The sequence below is a fragment of the Staurois parvus genome, unplaced genomic scaffold (assembly GCF_062004578.1).
Source record: "Staurois parvus isolate SC_StPar_1 unplaced genomic scaffold, SC_StPar_1.0 ptg000610l, whole genome shotgun sequence".
In the NCBI taxonomy this organism is placed as follows: domain Eukaryota; kingdom Metazoa; phylum Chordata; class Amphibia; order Anura; family Ranidae; genus Staurois; species Staurois parvus.
The window spans coordinates 1,172,817-1,191,272 of record NW_028318406.1 but is presented as its reverse complement, the minus strand read 5'-3'; the positions used below and the strand labels follow the sequence as shown (position 1 = coordinate 1,191,272).

General features: G+C 42.3%; 1 protein-coding gene across 1 annotated transcript in view; it reads left to right on the top strand.

Moving 5' to 3' along the window:
• Nucleotides 1-521: 521 nt before the first annotated feature.
• CHP1 (calcineurin like EF-hand protein 1) overlaps nt 522-18,456 on the top strand; it is a 107,975-nt gene continuing 90,040 nt past the window's right edge. The window contains exons 1-2 of the mRNA XM_089693034.1: nt 522-697; nt 12,865-12,937. Coding sequence (XP_089549160.1) covers nt 631-697; nt 12,865-12,937 — 140 coding nt within the window. The 5' untranslated portion in view covers nt 522-630. The remainder of the gene's footprint in view (nt 698-12,864; nt 12,938-18,456) is intronic.

The window sequence follows — 18,456 nt, the reverse complement described above, 5'->3', positions numbered from 1 at the left end:
CATGTCAGCCCTTCACTGGAGATGTGTTCTCCCTCCAGATTCTCCAGCCCAGAGCTGGAGAATCAGAGGGACCGCAAACTAAGCAGAGATAATTTACCTCTGCTTAGTAAACTGATCTTTTACTGTAATCTCGCGAGATTATAGTAAAATCAGCCATTTTCCAGAGTTTGTAGACCGTTCTCCAGCGTTTGGAGACCGTTCTCCCTTCGTTCGGAGAACTGCTTCATAAACTGCATTCTCAGGAGAACTGCGTTCTCCGAGAATGCCGGAGAACTGAGCAGCGATCTATTACCGCTGGTTCATAAACGGACACCATTGTGTCTAATGTTGTCAGGAACCTACTCCAGGCCAGTTCACATGGACTTGTGCTTTACAATAAAGCTCTGTTGGGAAAAAAAAGTTTTGAGGAAGAAATGGTAAGCCAGTTAGCAGGTGATTGGCACTTTGGGCGTGGCCTGCAGTGTGGGCGGTATAATTACACATAACCGAAGCTGAAGAACTGACGGAGCATGTTGTAGGCGTGTTTATACCGGCGTGTCAGTAGACACGCCCTCCTGATACATAGCAGAGGTTGTACTTGTCTATGGTATAGAGTGAGGAGCGCTGTGATTGGGAACGGACGTTAATATCATGGGCTCCAGAGCTTCAACATTACTGAGGGACGAGGAGATAGAAGAGATCAAGAAGGAGACTGGCTGTAAGTGGCGGGGGGAGGGGCTATGTGAGGAGAAGCTGTGGCGAGCCAATGACAGTCTATAGAGTACAGTCCGGGCCTGACCCTGTTTGTTTACCACGGGAGGGTTGTGTGTTAGCCGGGTGCTGTCTATTCATATATCCCGTCCCGGTATTGTCCTCTCCTCTGTCCCCGCTCAGGGCACGGCGTGTGGAGCGGAGGGTGTCCAGTGTGTTTACCGGCCCGTCTCTGAGGCTCTCGCAAGATATGCCGGTTCTCGCTGTTTTCTTATCTTCTCTCTGATCACTTCCGGAATCCAGTAGCTTTACAGCCCACGGGACCGATCAGAGGATCTTGCGGATCCCTACTATTTCCTGTATTCCTGACATGGACGGTGTCGGTGGGAGAAATAGGGGGCCCCCCCACGGACGGTGTCGGTGGGAGAAATAGGGCCCCACCCCCCACGGACGGTGTCGGTGGGAGAAATAGGGCCCCACCCCCCACGGACGGTGTCGGTGGGAGAAATAGGGCCCCACCCCCCACGGACGGTGTCGGTGGGAGAAATAGGGCCCCACCCCCCACGGACGGTGTCGGTGGGAGAAATAGGGCCCCACCCCCCACGGACGGTGTCGGTGGGAGAAATAGGGCCCCACCCCCCACGGACGGTGTCGGTGGGAGAAATAGGGCCCCACCCCCCACGGACGGTGTCGGTGGGAGAAATAGGGCCCCACCCCCCACGGACGGTGTCGGTGGGAGAAATAGGGCCCCACCCCCCACGGACGGTGTCGGTGGGAGAAATAGGGCCCCACCCCCCACGGACGGTGTCGGTGGGAGAAATAGGGCCCCACCCCCCACGGACGGTGTCGGTGGGAGAAATAGGCCCCCCCCCCACGGACGGTGTCGGTGGGAGAAATAGGCCCCCCCCCACGGACGGTGTCGGTGGGAGAAATAGGGCCCCACCCCCCACGGATGGTGTCGGTGGGAGAAATAAAATTTAATTTTGAGATTAAGTGGGATTAATATTGTTTTCTATGGAAGGCAAAGGTGAATGACAGAAAGGAATGCCTATAGAATATAATGGGAAGCAAAATGTAAACTCATTTACAGGCATATCTGAAAAACAGCAATTTCACCTTTACCACAGATGTTCCCCAAGCAGAGTAGCAAATTGTACAATTGAAGTTATTTGGGATTACAGCTGTTTGCTATGGAATGACAAAAGGGAATGTCCATAAAGTATAATGGGAAGCAAAATGTGACCTGCACTCAGAGCCATTCAACATAATAAATCCCTTAGACATACTCTACAAATTCAGTGGCGATGTTTAAAATTTGAGATTAAGCAAGACTATTATTATTTTCTATGGAATGACCAGGTTGATTGACGGAAGGGAATGCCCATAGAATGTCTTCTGGTTAACACGAATGTGCTTTTTGCAGAAACCCACTACAGTCCATTTAATATGGTTTCCTATGGGACATGTTCACACCTATGCTTTTTTTTTTTGAGCTGTTGCATTTTTGGAAAGAGTCATACTTTTTTAAATGCAAAAAGAGTTTTTTCTACGTTAGTTCAATGGAGAAGCTGTTGAAACGTGTGTTTTTGACGCATTTTGTGTGTGTTTTTTTGTTTTATCTCTTCCATGTAAAAAACGCAAAGCACAATGCAAAAAGCATTAAAAACTGATGAAAAGCAAAACGCATAGTTGTGAGCCAAACCTGAACTGGGGAGCAAGATGTGACTTGCAAATTCAGTGGTGATGTTTAAAATTGAGATTAAGTGGATTATTTATTGTTTGGTTTAGGATTATGGAATGACCTCAGGGAATGCCCACAGAGTATAATGGAAACAAAATGTGAATATATTTACAGACAAATCTGTGCCACGTAGCAATTTTTTATTTTTTTTGCACGAGATTAAAAAAAATCATTTTAGGCCTGAAGATTACACAAAACCCCCAAACATGATGTATATTCTGAAACTGGAGACCCTAGAGAATAAAATAGTGGTAGTTCCAATTTTATGTCACATATTACCACCAAATTTCTGTAAAATTAAAGTAAGTTAATTTTAGTGCACAAAAGAAAAGCAATAAATTACCCTATTTTTTGTAAGATATAAATAATGAGGTTGTACCGAGTAAATATCCAACTTGTCAAACCTTAAATATGCGTGCACTCGTGAAATGGTGATGAACTTCAGTCCCCTATATTTTCTATAGTTGACATTTTTAAAGCCCCTTCTAGGTCATCAGTATAGTGTTACGGAGGATGTCTGGTGCTGGAATTATTGCTTTCATTCTGTCTTGCGCAGTGATATGTAACGTGTATCGCAATTGCTGTTTTCATGCGTAGGCTCCCTAGGGTGTGTCCCCTATGTGATGATTTTTTTTAGTGACAGGTTCTCTTTGAGACATGCAAGGACATAAAGACCCTGGATGTCTCCCCTCTGCTCCCCGGAATGTAATGCAGTGCACATCGCACTGCATTACATTCTTTGCCGGCCTCAATTGCTGGGAATCTCTCAACGGGGACCCGGAAGTGACATCATAAGGTCACTTCCGGGTCAGGACAATGAGGGGGAGTGGATGTTTACTTGCCTCCCTCCCCTCTAGCCGTTGGCGGTGAGACGGTCCAGATGGGCAAGCGGATCCCGGGAGACAGTGGGCAGGGCAAGCTTCCCACTGGGGAAGGGGGAGGGGGTCTAGGGGGCGGAGAGTGCTGCCACCTGAATGCTTCCACCTGACAGGTGAGCCCTGCTTGCCTGCAGCAGGGCTGAAGGTAAAAAATAAACTACCTTCCCGGCGTACATGTCCTGGGCATCGGGTGATAGGAATTCAACATTCCTGAGAGTACAGGGATGTTTAATTCCTTTCGCCCGATGCCTGGGACATGCAGTTCCAGGCACTGGGAAAGAAGAAGTGTGTGTTTTTTTTTTTTTTTTTTTTTTTTTTTTCTTTCTACATTTAGCCCTGCTGTGGGCTGCTCTGGTTCTGGCAGAAGCTGAAGACGGAAGCCTGGCAGCACAAAACCCTCACTGCATATGATAGCAGAGGAGAGGGCGGGGAGTGGTGTTTTTTCTTCCGTGCGGTTTCTGTTCTGAGTACAGAGTACAAGGACTCCTATCTCCTATGAAACATCCCTTTTCATCTCCTATTGTATCATATTACAGCCTGTCCTAGCCCCACACTGTACTGCAGCTAATAATCTTCTGCAATCAAAAGCCAACACTGTGAGTTTTGCTTCTTTTTCCACAAGAAGCACATACTGTTCATACTTTCCTGACTTCTTATTGGCTGTCAGTTCCGGGACACTGAGCCGCCTCAAGTCCCTACAGCATACTGCTCAGAGCTCTGCTCTTCTGTTGTTTCAGGAATGGGTATGCTGCTGTACTCCACCTATAATGGACATCTGGAATCTTCCTGACCAAGTGCACTGTGGTGTGTGACACTCAGCAAGTGCAGTACAGTCACATAGGTCACGCTCACACAGCATCCCCCACCCCACTTATCCCCAATGTCCCCTTTTCCCCTCTCCTACTTATCCCAAATGTCCCCTGCTCCTTCATTTATCCCCAATGTTCCTCCTCTCCCTCCACTAATCTCCAGTGTTCTTCCTTCCCCCCCCCCCCCCCCCTTATCTAAAATGTCCCCTCTCCCTCCACTTATCCCCAGTGTTCCTCCTCTCCTTCCACCATTCCCCATAGAGAGCAATGATAATCCAGCCAAATCTCCATTTTAAACATCATTACTGAACGTGGAGAGTGTCTGCTAGCACTTTTTTTTTTTTTTTTTTTTCCCCCTCAAAACGTCTTTCCAGACAGCACATGAGAACACAGCGCCTCCTCTCGCAGGAAACGCCCACATTGAAGGCCTCTCCCCACAGTCCTCAGTTATCGGGTTTCCTCCAGTCAGGTAGGAACACACAGGAACTGTGGGGACTGCATTCTCTCAGGTGCTGCGCCTGAGAGGTCTATCCTTTATTTTTTTTTATTTTTTTTTTTTTTTAACCTGTTTTTTCTAGCAAGGGTCCTCCAGGTAGAGTCACATGGAGGGGAGGGGGCACCTGTTCCTGGCTCCTCTCTCCCCTTTTAGAGCCAGTACTGCCAAATAGCCTGTAGCCCTGATGTCCCTGTGTGGACAATGGTGGTGGCCGTGTTTTTGGTGGGCAGGGGTGGAGCTTCCGGTCGGGCACGCGGCTTCAGTTCGAGCCGCAGGACTAGAGGAGGGGGCAGGACCCAGCTATTGCCTATTTCCGGTCCCGGGCTGTTGCCGCTGCGTTCCAGGACCCCGGGACCAAGAGACACAAGCTCCATGGCTGTAAACCACTAATTCTGGTTCCAGGGGGTCTACTTGAAAACCACTTTCCTCTGCCCGATCGTAAAACAGTAACTCAGTCAGTCATGACCTGTTAGGCCATTAGAGCTAGAGTGTGCCATAAAACATACATTCCACTTGAGTCATTTTTCAAATTCATAAACTTCAGCAGGAACTGGGCACATTAATATGAATTATATATCCGGATAGGTCATTTTAATATGAGTAACATGAGACCTTACATCTCTGTTAGCACCTACAAGAGAGTAGAAAGCAATTTCTTTTATCCGGAGTGGCAAGGACATTCTATGTTTAATATTTAGAATTATATTCCAAACACAAAAGATATCAATCTTCCAGTTGCTAGGATGCTACCTGTACCTATTGAAGGTTATTGACCTTAGTATGAAATTGTAAGGGAGAGGTCATAACCTTGGTTACCGCCTAACACCCATCCCCAAACGGGATGATTAGCCATTTATTCTCAGGAGACACCCCTTTTGAGATGATAGAAAAAGACTGACAGCTTGGAGTAAAATCAGCTCTCCTTTAACATCGATCAGGAACCCTCTAAGAGACTTGAGAGCCAAAGCAGCCTTTTGTTCGGACAATTGGACTCTGCTCAAACCTAGGACTTCTGCAAGTATTCTGCCTTCTGAACTTCTTTCTTTTATTTATCTCTTGTTTTATTGCTCTCTTTATATCTTTGTTACATCTTTTTCTGTAAATATTTTAATTGTACCGTTTTGACCCTTTTTGACCTATTTTCTGAAAAGTGTTGACCTGTCTCTAAAGCTTTTAATGCAAACTAAAGAATCCCTGTCTCTGAAGAGTGCTACTGTATGTAATAATCCTCTGAATACCTCTGTCTGTGGTGACAGTGTATATTACAGACGCTTATACTAATATAGTGTTACTGCTAAGATTTGTGAGTTTCCTCCTTCTCTGTAAAAAGGTGGTGGTGGCAGTGTGAAGGTTTAATTGCGTAATTACCCTGACCCAGTAACAATCGCTCTCAGGCTGCTGGCACATAGATTGTGGTCCTGCGAGCTGGAAAATCTTTGTGCAGGGCACAGCTGAGAGTGGCATTGTTACGCAAATGACAGCGCGGTGCGAGATCGGCTGGTCCTTCGGTCACGAGTTGGTGAGAAGAGCTGGGGTCAGGAGTCGCTCACCGTCACACTCTGGATCCTTGGTGTGTGGGGTCAGTGCACTGGTGGTGTGGAGGTTTGGGCTCTTGCTGCACTGGGTGTGTTTTTTGTGGTGCATTTGAGGTCAGTCAGTGGCTAAGTGGTTTTGTTACTTTGTGCTTTGTTTTATGCTAAGGGCTGTGAAAAAAGAGTCTAGCAAGAGGAGATGTCCTTCATGAAAGTATAAACTGTCAGATGCTTGGAAAAAGTGTTTCTGCTTTAGTGAAAGAGATGGCAGCTTTAACTTCTAGTGCTTTTCTGGCTTCTACGAAGGCTGAGTGGAGGGCTACCCTGCAGTCGTTCAGGAATATGTTGGGAGTCTTCCTCCCAGAATGCTTTACAGTCTACCCCCCCACACCATAGTCATCTGCTTCCTTGGAAGCAGGGTCAGGGATACCTTCTGCACAGGTTGCAGGGAGATTTAGAGGATAATGGGAAAGAGGTGGAGGATTCCTCAGCATCTAAGTGTAAGCTGTCGTTGGAGGAGATGGGAGTATCTCTTTAAAGCGAGTCACTCCACCTTAGGTGTTTTGGAGCAAAGAAATCTCTCCCTCAATGATAAAATGTACCTTGGTCTTAGTGAACCACAAGGGAAATGTTTTCTTGTGCATTCGGCCATCTCATGATAAAAATGGAATGGCAGGATCCAGAAAGGAAAGTTTTTGTGTGTGGGTTTTTTTGTTGGGTTTTTTTTTTTATTATTTTTAATTTCTCTTCTAAATCTCACAAGACATGGTTCCCGTTTTTGAGGAAGATTCGGCGTCTGTTTGGAACGAAGTGCCTAAGGTAGACGCCTCTTCTTTCTCCCCCCCAAGTCTAAAAAAAGCACAGACTTAGCCTTTGAAGACATGGGGAGCCTGAAAGAGGCGATGGACATAAGAATAAATGTGCTGCTGAAGAGTGCATGGCATTCCACAGTGGCGAATTTGAAGCCAGCTATGTCAATCACAAGTGTAGCAAGAAATTTGGATCATTGGCTAAACCAGCTTAAGGCGCTTATCAATGTGGGGACTCCAAAGAAAGATTTTGGATTCCTTCCCTACCATCGCAAGAGCTGTAGGGTATATAGCGGATGTGTCTGCAGAATCTATATGCATGACCGCTTCCTCAGCTGCCTTGTCTAACTCTGCGAGAAGGGCCTTATGGTTAGATATGGCAGGGGAACTCAGCATCAAAAGTTAGTCTGTGTGGAATCCCTTTTTTCAGATCTCCTTTTTGAGACAGACTTGGAGTCCATTTTGGATCGCACCGTGGACAGGGCTAAGTTTTCCTGTGAAGAAGAAAAAACAAGTTAAAAAAAAAATGTTTTTTTCGTCTAGAGAGAAGCTTGCAAGGGGATAAGCAGAAGAAATTTTGTCTTGGACAGAGGTCAGTTTAGCATCATTGTCCATCTCAAAGGCTCACTGAACCTGGTAGCTGACTTCCTGAGCAGACACCAACTGAAGGAGGGCGAATGGTGCCTAAAGCGGGATGTTTTCCTCAGATTTGTTCAAGAATGGTGTCAGTTGCAAATAGATCTGTTTGCGAATTGGCAGAATACGAAAAACCAGTCAGTTCTTTTCCCTGAACAGAAAAGATGGAGCAGTAGGGATAGATGCACTAGTTCAAAGATGAAGCTTCAGCTGTGCTATGCTTTCCCCCCTTCCAACTAATTCCTCAGGCTCTGAAGAAGGTTCAAACAGACCACAGGTCATTTTCATGGCTCCTTTCTGGCCAAAAAGGTCATGATTTGCAATTCGCTTCTGGTTATCCGTCAGACCATATTGGATGCTTCCACTTAGGAAGGACCTGCTACTACAGGGTCCTCTCTGTCATCCAAAAAAATGGAAAATCTGCTCCTCATGATGTGATTTGTGAAAGGCAATTGCTAGAAAAGAAGGGATTCTCAAAAGACTTAATAGTCACTCTCCTAGCGAGTCGTAAGGGGGTCACGAGGGCTATTTACGGAAAAGTTTGGAAGATGTATAACTCCTGGTGCCTAACCAGTTCATGGTCTTTGGAAGACCTCACCTCAGACCTGGAGTTTCTTGAACAAGTCCGCATGCTAAAAGTCCAGGTTGCAGCTTTAGAGGTCTTTCTCGAGCGCATGATCTCCTCGGATCCCCCTAGTTATCAGATTCTTCAAGGCTTTGTCTCAAACCAGACAGGTTAAAGCACAAGTTTTCCCTAACTGGGTTCTTTCAGTTATATGGAAATTTTTGAAAAAGCTGCTTGTCCAGGGACTAAATCGATGCCCCAATCTACTTGTCCCTCATGACAATTTAATTCTAATTTTTTTTAACCAAAACCATATTTAAATCTGAGGTGCTTTTGAGAATGTCTGTCTGGGGCTTTTAAAAACAAAAGGGGTTTTATGGCAACTTATGCAGGCCATAGACAGTTCGTTTATCGGACGATTTTTTTGTGGTTCCTCCTCATTTCTTTTATCGGTCATGCTGGAAAATTTGTGAAAAACGTCCGATTTTCGCAATCATTGGTGGCAACAGAACGACCGATGTTTTGTTTTTCGGACGAAAAATCGGCTGATAAACAGTCTATGGCCTGCATTAAATGTTTAGTATTTTTAACAATTTGCTGTATATCTCCTCCTCACCTCCCTGTCTGGCTCCAGCACTGCACCTGGGGACTAGTGGGGAGGGGAGAGAACTTGCAGTGTAATGAGCACCAAATTGGGTGTTTGTCAAGAAAAGGGGGTGTCGACCTTATCCTTTATCCCTTTCGCTGTTTGTGTTTTTTTTTTTTTATTTATTTATTTTGAACACATTTAAAAAAGGCATTTAAGGCCTGCACATAACAGAAAAGCATTATATATTTTCTGAAATTGGAAACCCTAGAGAATAAAAAAAATGGTAGTTTCATTTTTTTATGGCACATATTATCACAAAATTTCAGTTAAAAAATACACTGCATCGAGTAAATGGATTTCCAGCATGTCAAATCCTTAAATTTGTATGCGGTCATGCAATGGCAAACTTTAATACCCTGTGTTTTCTATAGGTGACGCTTTTAAAGCCCCTTATAGGACACCAGTTTAGCGTTACAGGGGTGGTCTGGTACTAGAATGATTGATCTCATTCTGGCGTGTGCAAAATCGGCATTTTCATGCGTAGATGCCTCAGCGTGTGCTTTTATGTTTGTACGTGCATATATATGTGGGGGGGAGCACGAACATTTTTTTTTTTTTGGGGGGGTTATAGGAAACATTTTTTTTTTTGTCACATAGGGAACAAAAAGTCCCTTATGTGATGATTTTTTTAATGACAGATTCTCTTTGAGACATCAAGGGTCTAAAAGACAATACACGTCTCCCCTGCACAGCACTGAATGTAATTCAGTGCACATTGCACTATCTGAAGGCCACACAAAGTTTGGAGGTCTTTATCTATGGGCACTGCAGACAGTTGTCGACTTCTGCTCACTGTGCGCTGACCCCGCTCTGTCATTTTACGTGGCCTACCACCTGGTGTCTGAGTTGCTGTTCCCAGTTGCTTCCACTTTGTTATGATACCACTGACAGTTGACTGTGGAATATTTAGTAGCAAGGAAATGTCATGGATGGACTTATTGCACAAGTGGCAACCTATCATGGTGCCACACTTGAATTCACTGAGCTCCTGAGAAGACACATTCTTTAACACATGTTTGTAGAAGAAGTCTGCATGCCTAGGTCCTTGATTTTATACACCTGTGGCCATGGAGGTGATTGGAACACCTGAATCTAATGATTTGGAGGGCTGGCCCAATACTTTTGGCAACATAGTATGTCTAAGGATTTATTTGTAGTGTTGAATGGTTGTGACTCCAGGTCACATCTTGGTTCCCATTATACCTTATGGGCATTCTCTTTTGTCATTTACCTTTTTGTCATTCCATAGAAAACAGCTATAATCCCAAATTGTTTTAATTTTACAATCTGCTACTCTATTTAGGGAACACCTATGATAAAGGTTAAATTGCTATGTTTCTCATATTTGTCTGCAAATTAATTTATAATTTGCTTCCCGTTTTGTCATTCCATAGAAAACAATTCTGCTTAATGTCAAATTTTAATATCGCCACTGAACTTGGAGAGTACAGTGTATGTCTGCTAAGGATTAATGTGCTATGCCTAATGGTTCTGACTGCTCTAATATTCTCTATGGGCATTCCCTTATGTTCCATTATTCTCTATGGGTATTCCACTGCCCTGTTAGTCTATGGGCATTCCATTCTGTCATTATTTAATATATCCTTTTACAAAGTTCTGTGAGCTCCGCTACTAACATTGCCTACTCTGATTTCACTGCATACTGTGAGCATCACATAGTGTGCATTAGAAGCTGCAGAAGTTTAGATAGATCACTTCATTTCCATGTTGGAAAACATCCAGCATCTTGCCATTTCCTCCCCAGCTTGGCCCTTGCCTTTCATTGGAGTTTATTTTTTTCAGTCATAGAGTGGAGGCTTAGCAAATGCATCTGCCAAAACTTCATGAACAAAAAAATGTACACCATTTTATTAGCGCTTCAAATACCATATAAAGTCTACATAGAGGGAAAGCATCCATGGTTATTCTGCAGCTCCTGATTGAAGATCTGGGCTGGATCCACTCAATGGTATTTGCAAAAACAAAAGCAGTATTATCACTCTTGCACTTGAGAAGGTCTAATCCAACCTAGAGTGGCAGAAAATAATGGAAAGGCCGAGTCAAGATGGCAGTCCCAGTTTGCTGATCAAACAGCAGCAATGTAATGGCTCCAAACCCACCGGGTGAGGGGATAGCTGGTGGCACCTACAGACATAGCCAGATTGCCAGGAGGCAGTGACATCCTGGGGAGGGTGCCCGCTGTAGTGATGTTATACTGATTTTATTAACTACTTTAGCCTACATGTGTGTGTTGCATATGGAAATGCTGTCTGCCTAGGAACACCCACTCCTCCTAACTGACATCCACCCATCACGGTATTTTAACCATTTGCCGTCCGCCTGCTGTTTATAAACGGCAGGATGGTGGCACTCCAGGGGCGGGTTGCCGTTCATAAACGGCACCCGCCATTTCTAGCTGTGCTCGCTCCCTGGGAGCGCGCAGCACCGTGATCCGGTGCCCGCTGTGTCCTCCGGACACAGTGAAATACCGATTGTCGGATGGGATCCCGATCGTGTGATCAGTGATCACATGCAAAGTAGTAAGCAAGATGTCACATGTGACATCATTGCTTACTACGTGTGAAATCTGTAAATGATCACAGGGGTCACATGGTACAAGGCTATTCACAACAGCCTTGTACCATGTGACAAGCTGTGACCAATCACAGCTCACTCAGTATTTCTCAATGGCTGCAAGAATGCAGACAGAGAGCAGGAGAAATGATTGCTTTTACATCCTATAAGGGTGTAAAAGCAATCACTGGGGGGGGAAAAAAAAAAAAATCTTCATCACCCCCCACAAGTAGTACAGTGTCACCATGGTGACACTGTACTGCTAGGGTGACAGTATGTAAAAAAAAAAAAAAAACATAATCTAAAGAAATAAAATAAAAATGTAAAAAAAAGTTTAAAAATTATAATTTGTGCTTATAAACTAATTTGGCTTATATATATATATATATTTTTTTTTTAACTAAAAAGATAACGGTATACATTTCGGCCAAGATTTATGATGACAGATTATTTGCAAAATTTTATAAGAAAAACACTTTTTTTTTTTTTTTTTTTTTTTTTTTTTCAAAATTTTTGGACTTTTTTTCATTTACATAGCAAAAAAAATTTAAATCCCAGCAGTGAATAAATTCCATCAAAATAAAGCTTTATCTGTCTCAAAAAAATGGTAAAAAATTCATATGGGTACAGTGTTGCATGACTGCGCAATTGTCATTCAAAGTGTGATAGCGCTGAAAGCTGAAAATTGCCCTGGACAGGAAGGGGGTAAAAGTGTCCGGACAGGAAGTGGTTAATATTTGGATAATTCCTCCCAGGAACCAGCCTACTGCTTGCAACAGGTTTTGAGGGTTCTTGAGAGGAGTACTGAGGCAAGGTGCAATGTTTTCAGGAAGCTAATTAGTACACCTTGCTGGCCCTTCCAACTTGTCATCATTTGCTTGTATTGCATAGAGAGACACTGAGACCAGGTCTAAAATAAGGTGCATATAATGAAAACTGAAAGGGTTTTTATAAAAATAATTAGTATGTTGAAGGAGGAAAGGCAAAATGATGTAAGGAGATTAAAGTTCAGCTTTATTTATTTTTTCTTGTTTTTCTTTCTGTATGGTTTTGCAGTAATTTAGACAGACGGAGTTTAGCAATAGAGGTCATGTTCAGCATAGCACGTCACATTTTGTTGTTCAGTAATGGCGACCATATGATTACAATTCATTTTGGTCAGGTGGGTAAGCGGTATCTGAGAAAAAGTTAAAAAAAATGGGAAGGGTGAGTAGGCTTGTGTAGCTCTTGTATGTTGTTAATGGCAATCAGCCTAAACCTAGGCTTTCAAAGAAATGGTGCTTTGTGGTGCTATGTCAACGTGAATTTGTTCAGAAATAGCTTAAGGAATACTAATCATTTATTTTTAGTTCCCAAACAGAACTGGAAAAATTTAATGTGTGATGTGGATGTTCTGAGCAACACCTGCGAACCTACAAAATTTTGTTGCAAATGGTTGACTAAACAAAACTTTCTAACTTTTTTTTTTTTTTTTTTTTCTTTTAGTCTCTCACAGCCAAATAACACGCTTATACAGCCGATTCACCAGCCTCGATAAGGGAGAAAATGGAACCTTAAGGTAGGTGCTTCCTTATTGCAAGAGTATCTACCCAAATCCCCTCCCTAAAATGAAATCCATTGGTCATGCTTTAGGCCTGCCAAACTAATCTTCCTGTATGCTTAGAGGAGATCTCTTTTTCCATATTGACACTTCACAACTGATCAGTCATAAAAGCAGATCAGTTTTGAGGCTGCTTGTAGATTGCAGATATATCTGTCCATTAGTGCATCAAGGGCGTTGACCACCAATATGTGGTGGTTGAAATACTCTTGCTTCCTTTCCTCCATAGAAAAGGATTTTGTTTTTCCTGTATTGGGAAACTGAATAAAGGAAGAAATTGTTTTTTTTTTTTTTTTTTCCTCCTAATAGGGTTTTTCCCAGGTGTTAAATGTATTGACTTCTTCCTAAATTGGTACTAATAAACCTCTGGTAGGAACTGTAAGCTCCTACAAAAGCAGGGACTTGTATAGTATTCTCTATAGCAGGGTTTCTCAACCAGAGTTCGTAGGAATCCTAGCGTTCCTCCAGAAGTTGCTAGAGGTTCCTTGAGCAACGAACAATTTCTGCCTCTTGGATAAGTGCCTCTTGTGGTCATCAGGAATATCTGTAAGGGGATAATTCTTCCTGACGACCACAAGTGTAAAAAGCACTCTTCTCACTGACCACCACATTCATGTATCATGAGTTGTAGATATAGTAATTTTTAGTATCGCCTTCCTGAGATCAGAAAATTTATTTTACAGGGTACTCTGTGTTGAAAAGGCTAAGAAGGGCTGCTATGTAGTATGGTCTTGCATAAATCTTGTCAGTGCTTTAGATGGTGTACAAAGGAGCATGGGGGAGCTCTTGTCCATAATGGGCATGTTATTGACACAGCTCCAGATGATCCACATTGGCTCACAATTGATATGATCCAAAAATATTTAGACAGTATGAAGGTGTATAAAGCACCTGGACCGGATGACATACACCCACGGGTCCTTAAAGAATTGAGCTCTGTCATTTCAAAGCCATTGTTTCTCATTTTTAGGGACCCTTTAATGACTGGCATAGTACCACTGGATTGGCGTAAGGCCAATGTGGTGCCAATATTTAAAAATGGGTCAAAATCTTTATCAAGTAATTATAGACCTGTTAGTTTTCTAGTTGGGAAGATACTGGAGAGTTTAATAAGACCACATAGATGAATTATTGCTGGAAAAAAATATTTTAACCACTTGCCCTCTAGAGGATTTACCCCCGTTAATGACCAGGCCTCTTTTTGCTACTCGGCACTGGACTAATTCAACTGATAATTGCACGGTCATGCAATGCTGCACCCAAACGAAATTTACGTCCTTTTTTTCACACAAATAGAGCTTTCTTTTGGTGGTGTTTGATCACCTGTGCGCTTTTTATTTTTGGTGTTATAAACAAACATTTTGTGAAAAAAAAAACAATATTTTCTCATTTCTGTGATTAAAAAATATCCAAAAAAAACTAATGTCATAAATTTAGGCCAAAATGTATTCTCCATGTTTTTGGTTAAAAAATCCCAATAAGTGTATATTGATTGCTTTGTGTGAAAGTTATAGTATCTACAAACTATGGGATAGATAATGGAATTTACACAGCTTTTACTTTCTGACTGCCAATCATATTTCTTGAGGTGCTAAAATACCAGGATAGTACAAACACCCCCAAATGACCCCTTTTTGGAAAGTAGACACCCTAGGCTATCTACTGAGAGGCATATTGAGTCCATGGAAGATTTATTTTTTTTCCACAAGTTTCTGGAAAATGACAACTTTTTTTAATTTTTTTTTTTTTTTACACAAAGTTGTCATTTAAATTATATATTTCTTGCACAAGCCATGGGTATATGTGGAATTACACCTCAAAATACATTCTGCTACTTCCACGGAGTATGGGGGTACGACACGTGTGAGACTTTTTGGGAGCCTAGCCAAATACAGGAGCCTGAAATCCAGTGACCACTTTGAAAGCCTGAAGGTGCGTAAATTCCTCATTTCACTTCCTCACTACCTATCAAAGTTTTGAAGGCCCTGAAATGCCAGGATAGCATTTACCCTTTTTTGTAAAGTAGACACCCCAAGGAATTTAGAGAGGCATGGTGAGTATTCTGCAGCTCTAATTTTTTTCTCGCACGGTTTTGAAATCTAAAAAAAAGAAAAATGTGTTTGTTTTTTTTTTTCTTCAATTTTCAACAAACGATATCTGCAAAATACTTACCATACTTCTTATCAAATTCCTTGGGGTGTGTTCTTTTCAAAAAGTCATTTGGGGGGGGGGCTTGGTGCTATCCTGGCATTTCAGGGCCTCTGAAACTGATTGGTAGTCAGGAAGTGTAATGAGGAAATAAAGCCCTTTAAAAGCCTGATGGTGCTTATTGGATTGAATGTATTTTGGGGAGTAATTCCACATACAGTCAGGTCCATAAATATTGGGACATCGACACAATTCTAACATTTTTGGCTCTATACACCACCACAATGGATTTGAAATGAAAGGAACAAGATGTGCTTTAACTGCAGACTGTCAGCTTTAATTTGAGGGTATTTACATCCAAATCAGGTGAACGGTGTAGGAATTACAACAGTTTGCATACGTGCCTTCCACTTGTTAAGGGGCCAAAAGTAATGGGACAGAATAATAATCATAAATCAAACTTTCACTTTTTAATACTTGGTTGCAAATCCTTTGCAGTCAATTACAGCCTGAAGTCTGGAACGCATAGACATCACCAGACGCTGGGTTTCATCCCTGGTGATGCTCTGCCAGGCCTCTACTGCAACTGTCTTCAGTTCCTGCTTTTTCTTGGGGCATTTTCCCTTCAGTTTTGTCTTCAGCAAGTGAAATGCATGTTCATTCGGATTCAGGTCAGGTGATTGACTTGGCTATTGCATAACATTCCACTTCTTTCCCTTAAAAAAAACTCTTTGGTTGCTTTTGCAGTATGTTTTGGGTCATTGTCCATCTGCACTGTGAAGCGTCCAATGAGTTGTGAAGCATTTGGCTGAATATGAGCAGATAATATTGCCCAAAACACTTCAGAATTCATCCTGCTGCTTTTGTCAGCAGTCACATCATCAATAAATACAAGAGAACCAGTTCCATTGGCAGCCATACATGCCCACGCCATGACACTACCACCACCATGCTTCACTGATGAGGTGGTATGCTTAGGATCATGAGCAGTTCCTTTCCTTCTCCATACTCTTCTCTTCCCATCACTCTGGTACAAGTTGATCTCGGTCTCATCTGTCCCTAGGATGTTGTTCCAGAACTGTGAAGGCTTTTTTAGATGTCGTTTGGCAAACTCTAATCTGGCCTTCCTGTTTTTGAGGCTCACCAATGGTTTCCATCTTCTGGTGAACCCTCTGTATTCACTCTGGTGAAGTCTTCTCTTGATTGTTGACTTTGACACACATACACCTACCTCCTGGAGAGTGTTCTTGATCTGGCCAACTGTTGTGAAGGGTGTTTTCTTCACCAGGGAAAGAATTCTTCGGTCATCCACCACAGTTGTTTTCCGTGGTCTTCTGGGTCTTTTGGTGTTGCTGAGCTCACCGGTGCGTTCCTTCTTTTTAAGAATGTTCCAAACAGTTGTTTTGGCCACGCCTAATGTTTTTGCTATCTCTCTGATGGGTTTGTTTTGTTTTTCAGCCTAATGATGGCTTGCTTCACTGATAGTGACATCTCTTTGGATCTCATCTTGAGAGTTGACAGCAACAGATTCCAAATGCAAACAGCACACTTAAAATGAACTCTGGACCTTTTATCTGCTCATTGTAATTGGGATAATGAGGGAATAACACACACCTGGCCATGGAACAGCTGAGAAGCCAATTGTCCCATTACTTTTGGTCCCTTAACACGTGGGAGGCACATATGCAAACTGTTGTAATTCCTACACCGTTCACCTGATTTGGATTTAAATACCCTCAAATTAAAGCAGACAGTCTGCAGTTAAAGCACATCTTGTTTGTTTCATTTCAAATCCATTGTGGTGGTGTATAGAACCAAAAATGTTAGAAGTGTGTCGATGTCCCAATATTTATGGACCTGACTGTATACCCATGGCATGCGTGAGCAATACATCATTTTAAGTGACAATTTTTGTGTTAAAAAAAAAAAAAAAAAAGTCGATTTTCCAAAAACTAGTGGTAAAAAAATAAATTCTTCTATTGATTCAACATGCCTCTCTGCAAATAGTTTGCGGTGTCTACTTTACAAAAAGGGGTTGTTTTGGGGAGTGGGGGCATTTTATGCCCAGCATTAGACACTTTTCTGACACTTTTTTTTTTGTTCACATGAAAAAAATCAGTATTTTTTTGCTAGGAAATTAATTTAAACCCCAAACATTTGATAGATATATATATATATATATATATATATATATATATATATATATATATATATATATATTATTTTTTTTTTTTGTAACGCAAACACCCCAGTGAATAAAATGGGTGCTGCAGTTTTTTTTTTTTTTTGCACAAAAACACAAAATATTGGCCAATTATTTGGTAAAATATAAAAGATGATGGTATGCCGAGTAAATAGATACCAAACATGACATGCTTTATAACTGCACATGCTCCGTGCAGTGGCGAGAAACTGCATACGTTACGTTTTTAATATCCACAGGCACCGTTTTAAAAGCCTTTACAAGCTACCATTTTAGATTTACAGAGGAGGTCTAGTGTTAGAATTCCTGTCCTTGATCTGATGTTCGTGGCGATACCTCACATGCATGGTACAACCGCTGTTTACATACTGGCACAGGGTCAACACTCACGAATGCAGATGCGCACGGGGGGGACAGACGAGGGTAACTTTTTTTTTTTTTTTTTTTTTCTTTTTTTTTTCATTATTTTTACACTGTCCTTCATATATTTTTTTTTTTATATCACTTTTAATGCTATCACAGAGAATACAAATATCCCCTATAACTTCTAATGGGTATTGTCATATATTCTTTTTTGAGAAATCTGTGTTCTATCAGACTCTAGATAGCTCCTCTGCCCTTAGATTATCTAATCAAACCAAGATTGGTGTGATCAGATGCTTTCCCAATTTAAAAATGGCGCTGTTTATATCCTGTGAAACTGAAGTGATGAAATGCTCATAGCTTCCGAATTCTTAGACTATAGAGATGGTTGGCACCATTCTGGTCTCCAATCAGCTCTATGGTCAGCTGGCAGAAACACCGGCTGCATTCTCAGGTTGCCCCGATGGCATGGGACTGCCCAAGAAGGCAGTGGGGGAGGAGGGAATCGTCTCCCGCTACTTGTAAAAGCAATCCGGCAGCTAATTGGCCACTAGGATTGCTTTTACATGAAAACCGATTGCCGGCTAAAAAAACAATACCAGGATGATGCCTGCAGCTGTAGGCATTATCCTGGTATAACCATTCAAAGTCCAGTGATGTACCAGTACGTCGCTGGTCCTTTTTGGGATTACGAATTTAATTCGTTCTACAGGACATTTCATATCGTAAACCCAAACAGTGTTTACCATAGGAATGCACTGAA